Below are 8,798 nucleotides of genomic sequence, written 5' to 3'. Positions count from 1 at the left end.
GACCATTTTTATTTTTTATTAGCTCAGTACTCATGAAATGACAGTACCTATTAAAATGATTGCCATAACATCTAGTATCCTAGAGTCAATTTCTATTTACCTGTACAAAATATCATGATGTACGGGACACGACATGAGACATCTTTTATTATTGGAAACTTTCTCTAATCCATAAAGAGGAAGTCAAATTACAATAAGTAAGAGTAAGCTTGCAACACTTTACATCAGCTGAGGATCTGTCACAATGTGTGAAGCTAAGCATAAGTGTAAAACTTTGAAATACTGGGTCCCTTGCCATGTGACTCTTGATGATTGAGAGGATGTTTATGTGACTTCCCCCCATACTGAATTCTGTGTAATTTACTAAATGAACAGAACATTCTATGATGAGATTTATTTAAAAACATTTATTTTAGGCAAAATTAAACAGACAATTGAGATTACATACAAATACAATTTTGAACCAGATCACTAAACATTTTCATTAAAAATGCACTGTTGCATTATTTCTGCACTGATCTGTTTATATTTTTAACCATGCTGTTTGCAGTCGACATAAAAATCAGTAAAGAAAAAGCTTTTTAAAATGTGCAAATATCTTAGCATTGTGTTACCATTGATAATAAATGGCCACTAAATATATGCTTATTACATCAAGCTTTTTAAAGTACAATAAAAATACAAATTCTATTTGTTAAAAAAAGCCATCGATATGGCTACTAAACATCCTCATTATACAAATTCCAAAATACTATAAGACAAACAAAATTATAAAGACTTTTCTTTATGAAACATATACTACTCTATTTATTAGTGATTAGATATATGTGTGTGAATGTGCATGTGCGTGCGTGTGTGGGCATCTGTATATGAATACTGAGCAAGAAGTAAGAGAGGAAGACGTAAATAAAATAATAAGACTCCAATTTAGCAAAGTTACTTATGCAAATGTCTAACGTTAAGCAAATGAGTAGCCTCCACTGATGCTAATGAGACTACTCTTATATTTAACATTATCTATGTGCTTACGTACTTTGCTGAAACAGAGCCTAGGGACAGATGCTTAAATGTAATATTGCATAAATGCATTTTGTGTAAACCTTAAGACAATAAGCTCAAAAGCAACATTTCATGAACCATAATACATCACGACAAGTAAGTCTTTGAAAAAAAAAAGACACCAAACAAGTTGACTAAAAATCCCCTGGAAGTTCTTTTTCTACTTATATGTGTTAAGGGTGAAATTATGAGGGTTTTATGGATGGAAGGGAATATCTGTAACAAAATGTGGTCATGGCACACACTGAACACAATCATGGCAAAGTATAAACATTAAAGAACAAGTTCACAGCTGAATACAAGTATTCACAAAGAAAATGTTCACTTATTGTTTATGTTAAAGATTAGTGAAAAGTCTGCATAGACAAGTCAACAATATACTAACACCCAGCAGCAATATACTGTGTGTGATTTATTCATCACAATGCAAGAATCTTATTTTCTTTAAATATTTTTAATACTGAGCTCTGTAGTGTGAACTACTGGTGGGTATTTAAGGTTTCATTTTTAGCTTTCACTGAGTTGTTGCTACAAGCTGTAGATCTGCAGCGTGACATTTAACAGTAACACTATAGTGCTTTTCCACATTTCAAGGCCTTACCTCTGCAAACACGTTAGCATGTGAGTAATTTTACACGAGTAGTCCCAGTGACTGCAATGGGGTTACTACATGCTATTTAGGATGAAGATCTTAGTTTTCAGAACATTAAATATAGCTGTCATGTAATGAATTCCAAATTACAAACACTATAGAGTATGTGCAACTAGCTTTGCTGTAAAACATCAAACCAGAAATGCATAGCATTAAGTTTTCTCATTTTACAAAATAACTGTAACATGTATACTAGACTTCCCTAATGCACTCAGCAACATTAGCTAGCATATTGATAGTTAATTTGTTATATTTGCATTTGAAAATGTGAATTAAAGGCTGAAAATATTGCATATGTGATAGGCTAACAATAATAGTATTCACAGAGTACAGTGATTGTGTACAGTTAACTGGAATTAATTACATGGCATCCTGATTTATCTGTTATGTACATACTAATTTGCAGTATGTTTTACTTCCTTAATTGGTATTTAATTTTTTTAACTGTACAATAATCATCCTATGTACCTGAAAGTAAATAGTGGCTTGAGGCTATTAATTTTAAAATGTTACCGCTCAAATATTATGCAAAAATTATATTGTCTACTAACAGAAAGAGGTATTTATAAATTCTTTAAAGAACTGCCCCAGCTTAATGTGAATACTCATTATATATTGTGAATGTCTGCCCAAGTATGAGAGTGAGAAATACAACAGTGTAATTTAATTCATACTTCATATACAAGTGTGACTTTTTTACATTTGTACAGGTTAATATTGAACCTAAGCTGGAGTTTTACAGAAGCAAACTTCACAAGAGATAACATGTTGAAAAATATATTTTTGGCACATCAATAACATCTGTAATACTTGTTCTGAATTAAAAATAAAGGATCATATAAGAATTTCAAACATCTGGTCTTGGCATCAGCACCTGCTGTCTAGTGGGTCCAGACAAAATACTGTGCCTTCCAGAGTTAGTCCCATTTTGAACCCCTCCTGTAAAAAAAAAAAATCAGACATAATTAATAAAAGGGCAGTCTTTTTCCAAAGATATAAACCCCAATCCTGAAAACTTCTGAATGCACGCTTATCTTGAGGCATATATAGAGTCCTCATAGCTCCACTGGCACTATTCATCTGAGACAAGTTAAGCATGTTTGCACTTTGTTTGCAGGAACAGTTCTCAAGAACACAATATTTCCAGTGCCAGATATTCAGAATCTTTTGGCTTTGTGCAAAAATGCAAAACGAACTTGAAATATATATCGCACAGTGAATCATGCACACAAAAGGTTGCTTTTTAATTTCCTTTTAACAGATACAGAAGAAAAAAATGAAGCACAAAACATAAATGTCTGAAAAGAGTACAAAAAAATAATATGTATTTAAAAGACAAAACGAATAATGCAGTAAAAATGAAAGAATGGTTTGTAGCTGCACTAAAGTGAAAAACTTCTGAAGAAATAATGGAATATAATGACATTTTTTGTATCTTCAATGTGTTTACTAAACAGATACAATTTTTTAAGAAAATCACCACATGTATCCTTACTAATATTCCTTTATTTCTCCATGGTCAGTAAATCCCACAATATATTAAACTTCTTACTGCAGTTTTTAATAGGGATATTGCTGGGAGAGTGCTACTTTCAGTTACTGCAATGTGTGCCTTCAGGGACGGGATTTGTGAATAGAATGTGCCTCATCCCCTAAACTGAATTTAAGGGTATGTCTACAACACTAGCCCCCTAGATCGATCTAGGGAGACTAATGAGGGTGACCAAAATTGCAAATGAAGCACAGGATTTAAATATCCCACGCTTGATTTGCATGTTCCCAGCCGGTCGCCATTTTAGAAATTGACTAGCCCGAAGTAACTGCCTGCGTCTACAGACGGCAGTGAAACGGGATTCCGAAATAAAGCCCTAACTTGAATTAGCTGGTAAACCTCATTGCAGAAGGAATACCAGCTAATTCGAGTTAGGGCTTTATTTCGGAATCCCGTTTCACTGCCGCGTGTAGACGGGGGCAGTTACTTCGGGCTAGTCAATTTCTAAAATGGCGACCAGCCAGGCACATGCAAATCAAGTGCGGGATATTTAAATTCCGTGCTTCATTTGCAATTTCGGTCACCCTCATTAGCCTCCCTACATCGATCTAGGGGGCTAGTGTAGACATACTCTAAGAAATGTTGAGTGAGCTGCATGTTGGAAAACAAAACAAAAAGATTTTGAACACTCCAGGACATGGATAAAACACTAGAAAACATTCTGTCCCAAGGAACTTACTCAGGGAAACTAATTACCTCCACGAGGTTCATCAGCACAATAGGCTGGAGATGTATGGGAAGGTGAAGACCTCTCCAACTCAGAAGAAATGGGGATATAACAGCCCCCATTCTCCATTTAACTGCGAAGCTGCAAATTGGCCCGGATCACATATGGATCACACAAGAATAAAGAAGGCTTTTTATGTCACCGCCTTCATTTTTCACTCATATAAAATCAGGCCCTATTTGGCTCGCCATTTTTATATTACATAGTTTTCACAGAAGAGACCTTGGCATATAAAAAAAATCAAGTTAATATATACTGTACAGTTATAACACTTAGAGTTGCCATGCTTTGAAAAAAAAAACCCTTCATAAACAGACTGCAGCGTGAAACTGCTGAGCTGCAATTCATATGCAAACTTGAGACCATTAGAATGGATCTGAATAGGGACTGATAGTATCTAGCTCATTACAAAAATTAATTTCTCCCCTTGAGGGTACGTCTACACTACAGCGTTAATTCGAACGAACTTGTTCGAATTAGTTAATTCGAACTAAGCTAATTCGAACTAACGAGTCTAGAACTAAAAACTAGTTCAAATTAGCGTTTTGCTAATTCGAACTAGCATGTCCACATTAAGTGGACCCTGAACTGGGCTTAAGGATGGCCGGAAGCAGTGCCGGCAGGGCATGAGAGGAGGACTTAGAGCATGGAGATGCTGTCTCAGGCTAGCCGAGGGCTGCACTTAAAGGGTCCCGACCCCCACCCCAGACAGACAGTTCTCAGGGGTGCCCCGCTTGAAAACCAGTCCTGGCTTGGAGTGCCCGGAGTACCCACACAGGGCACATCACACCACTCGGCCATCAGCCCGGCTGCACTTGCCGCAGGCTGCCATCTGGGGAGAGGGGGCAATTGGGGGGCTGCAGGAGAGCTTCCACACCCAGAAGCCCACAGAGCCAGCCCAGTCCTCCCCATTGGGGGCTCGTACCCCATTCCTCTCTCACCTCCTTCCACTTACCCTTCCCTAGCCCCTTTTCTTGATGTACAAAATAAAGGACAATTGTGTTCAAAAATGGAATCTGTCTTTATTGAACAAAACTGGAGGAGACTGGGAAAAGGAGGTGGGAGAGGGGAAGAGAGAGGCTGGGAGAGGGGAGGGCAACTACAATGATCAGGGGTTGGGAAGAGGTCCCAGATGAAGAGAGGCTAAAGAGACTGGGACTCTTCAGCTTAGAAAAGAGGAGACGGAGGGGGGACAGGATAGAGGTCTCTAAAAGCAGGAGTTGGGTGGAGAGGGTGCATACAGAAAAGTTCTTCATTAGTTCCCATAAAGAAGGACTAGAGGACAGCGAAGGAAAGGAATGGGTAGCAGGCTTCAAACTAGTAACAGAAAGTTGTTCTTCACAAAGCACAGAGTCAACCTGTGGAACTCCTTGCTGCAGGAGACTGTGAAGGCTAGAACTAGAACAGAGTTTAAAGTGATGTGAGATTAAGTCATGGAGGTTGGGTCCATGGAGTGCTATTAGCCAGGGGGTAGGAGTGGTGTCCCTGCCCAAGGTTTGTGGAAGGCTGGAGAGGGATGGCACGAGACAAATGGCTTGGTCACTGTCTTCGGTCCATCCCCTCCAGGGTCCCTAGGGTTGGCCGCTGTCGGCAGGCAGGCTACTGGGCTAGATGGACCTTTGGTCTGACCCAGTACGGACAGTCTAAGCTCAGGGCTCAGGGTTGGGGGTCTCAGTGGACCCCCTTGATTTTCATGCACACCTGCTCCTGCATGGCCAGGCTGGCAGCTCTCCTGCCCTAGCTGGCCACTTTCCTGTGCCTAGTGCGGAGATCGTGGACGAGGTCCACGATGTCCGCACTAGCCCAGGCTGGTGCCCGCCTCTTGCAGTCCCGGGCAAGCTCCCGGGAACTGCCAGCCTGGTCCCGGGAAGAGGGGGAGGGCTGGGGGGCATCGGGTGGGTGGTTCGAGCCGTGCCAGGTGCAGGGTCTGCTGGCTGGGTGCTGGCAGGCTTGCACCTGGCACGGGCACCGTAGCCAGCCCGTGCCCCTTTAAGGGGTCCTGAGCCGGGAGGGGGGCAGACGAGTTTCCATGGTGTTGGCCAGAGTGGCCACTAGGGAAACCTGGGAAGCATTAGCCTCCCACTAGTTCGAATTAAGGGTCTACACAGCCCTTAATTCGAACTAGTAAATTCGAATTAGGCTTAATCCTCGTGGAATGAGGATTACCTGGTTCGAACTAAGCGCTCCGTTAGTTCGAATTAAGTTCGAACTAACGGGGCGCTAGTGTAGCGCTTATGAAAGTAAATATCAACCTTCAGTAGTAAAAGAAAGTTCTGGTTTAGTTTCCAGCTACTTAACTAATACCATATATAGAAACCAACTTTCTTGAATAAGGATTTCTAAAAAAGCAAAATCAAATGTTATTGTAATGCTAGGAATGACAGTGTTGACATGAGTAGACTTCAAAATGGTCCTTTCTGGCCTTGGAATCTATGAAAGACATCGAAGTTATTGTCCTCCTCTACTCAACCACTGGCCTCAGAGTACCGTGTCCAATTTTGGGCACCACACTTTAGGAAAGATGTGGACAAACTGGAAAGAGTCCATAGGAGAGCAACAAAAATATAACAGGCTTAAGTTTCAGAGGGGTAGCCGTGTTAGTCTGAATCTGCAAAAGCGGTGAGGTGTCCTGTGGCACCTTATAGACTAACTGAAATGTTAGAGCATAAGCTTTCATAGTGGAAATTTCCAGAGGCCTGCATATTTATATCTGCCTCTGGAAATTTCCACTACATGCATCTGACGAAGTGGGTCTTTGCCCACGAAAGCTTATGCTCCAACACTTTGGTTAGTCTATAAGATGCAACAGGACTCCTCATCACTATATCAGGTTTAGAAAGCCTTACTATAAACTAATGTTGAAAAAACTGGGCATGCTTACTTTTGAGAAAAGAAAACTGAGGGTCCAGTTAATAACAGTCTTCAAATATAGCAAGAGATGTAATAAAGAAGACGGGGAACAATTGCTCTCCATGACCCCTGAAGGTGGAATAAGAAGTCATGGGTTTTATCTGCAGCAAGGGAGATTTAGTTTATATATTTGGCAAAACTTTTTAACTACAATGGTTAGTTAAGCTTTGGAACAGGCTTTCAAGAAAGACTGCAATCTCCATCAGTGGAGGTTTTAAAGAACAGGTTGAACCAACACCTGTCAGGGATGGCAAGGTTTACTTAGATGACATCTCAGGGACATTTCCAGTCTAACATTTATATGATTCTAAAACAGACTTCTGAAAAACAGCCATTGTTATTGAGAATGGATCATTTGGAAGATATGTTTGGATAAAACTGTTAACCTTTACAAAAGGTATTCTATCAACACAGGGTCAAATCCTGCTATCTTTACTATGGCCAAACTCCCATTGAAAGGATGGAGTAAAAACTGAGTAGGAACATTAGAACTTGAACTAAAATCAGGCAGACAATGGCACAAAGAAAAATAGCAGGATGGCATAAAACTTCAATCTACTTAGTTCTTGACTTAAATGACCTGCAAGTTTTTGAATGACTGTTTCTTACATATCATCTTTTTCAGATTTTTCTCTAACTGCACATCTTGATATATTTGGGCAAAAATATGTGATAGGAGTCAATATTTTCCTAAAGGAAATAAGATAATGATACCAACAAGGAAAGGAAAATGTAACATTTCACTCCTTTATTTAAAAAGCAAAAATTATTTGCATGAAATAAATGCATTGTTATGTGTACTTATCTTAAAAGTGTTCTTCTCACTCGGATATTATCTATTATGTCTATTTATTATTAACATATTTTATAACTATTTTGCTTTTTAAAAAATGTACAGCAGATTTTTAAAGAAAATACATTCCTTCTTCCTTGGGGTCACATCCTGCCTGACTTATTCATACAAGTATTCTCATTGGTGTCAATGAAACTAAATGATTAATGTGAACAGGATTTGAACACAGTCTCATAAATGTTGGTCATGGAGAGTTCGAAAACTACCATTTTACTTTTGAAAATGTGTCTCAAAAATTTAGATTGGCAATTTTCAGCTTCTTCCAAGGGTTCTCTTGTCCCCTCAGTGGGCTGGAGCTAGAGGAAATTTATTCTGAATCATGGGGGCACCTGCTTTCGTGTTTACAAATATTTGTGTTGGGTTCTTTTTTGGAATGTGCATATCCAATCCCTTAAGACTTTTGAGGTTTCCTTGGAATATCATGTTCTTGAATGTGATGTTAGATACAGGTATCTTCTGTTCTTTTTTTAACCTGTTCATAAGATTGGCCAGTAGCTTTTTAAAGTTCTATCGTACACACTGGGTTGGCAATGAGATTTCTTCTGTCTAAGCTCCGTGAGGATGATGGGAAACAACATATATTCCCCTACCCTGCTCACTCCTGTCACTCCTCTGTAGAGTCCAGATAAAAAATGGAGATAAGGTGGTAACAATGCTGTTAGGACAGATTAACTTCCTTTTGCAAGGAAGGGGGATGATCTAAGTGATCTAGGAGAGTGCCCTTTTTCTGCATAGATGGGGGTGGGATGATTGATAAAGCCACGAGTTACCTTTCCTTTTTTTATAAGAATTCCTCTTATCTGTAGCTCTCACAATTAGCTCATAAGAATCAAAGCTTTTTTGCACACTTTCAGGTCAGGCACACAATTTACATGCACAGGTTTTAAGAAATTATGTGCGTCAAGGTTCGATGTATTTATTATGAAACCCAGATGACAGCTCCTTTCACCTCTCACTCCCAAAGACCAACATGGTCAGCTGTAATAATAATGATGTCATTTGAAATGCAAGGCCTGGAGAAAATGGATGAACATTATGCTTCGTT

The 8,798-nt window shown here is 39.3% G+C and overlaps 1 protein-coding gene across 15 annotated transcripts in view; it reads right to left on the bottom strand.

Moving 5' to 3' along the window:
* Window positions 1-392: 392 nt before the first annotated feature.
* The window catches only part of GULP1 (GULP PTB domain containing engulfment adaptor 1), a 372,795-nt gene continuing 364,389 nt past the window's right edge, over window positions 393-8,798 (bottom strand). For all 15 annotated transcript variants that reach the window (XM_075933787.2, XM_075933780.2, XM_075933784.2 and 12 more), the window contains one exon: window positions 393-2,650. In XM_075933787.2, coding sequence (XP_075789902.1) covers window positions 2,629-2,650 — 22 coding nt within the window. In that variant the 3' untranslated portion in view covers window positions 393-2,628. The remainder of the gene's footprint in view (window positions 2,651-8,798) is intronic.

The sequence above is a fragment of the Pelodiscus sinensis genome, chromosome 7 (assembly GCF_052426305.1).
Source record: "Pelodiscus sinensis isolate ZL-2025 chromosome 7, ASM5242630v1, whole genome shotgun sequence".
In the NCBI taxonomy this organism is placed as follows: domain Eukaryota; kingdom Metazoa; phylum Chordata; order Testudines; family Trionychidae; genus Pelodiscus; species Pelodiscus sinensis.
Note: the sequence above shows the minus strand (reverse complement) of the source record. Positions and strands in the feature narration are given on the sequence as shown.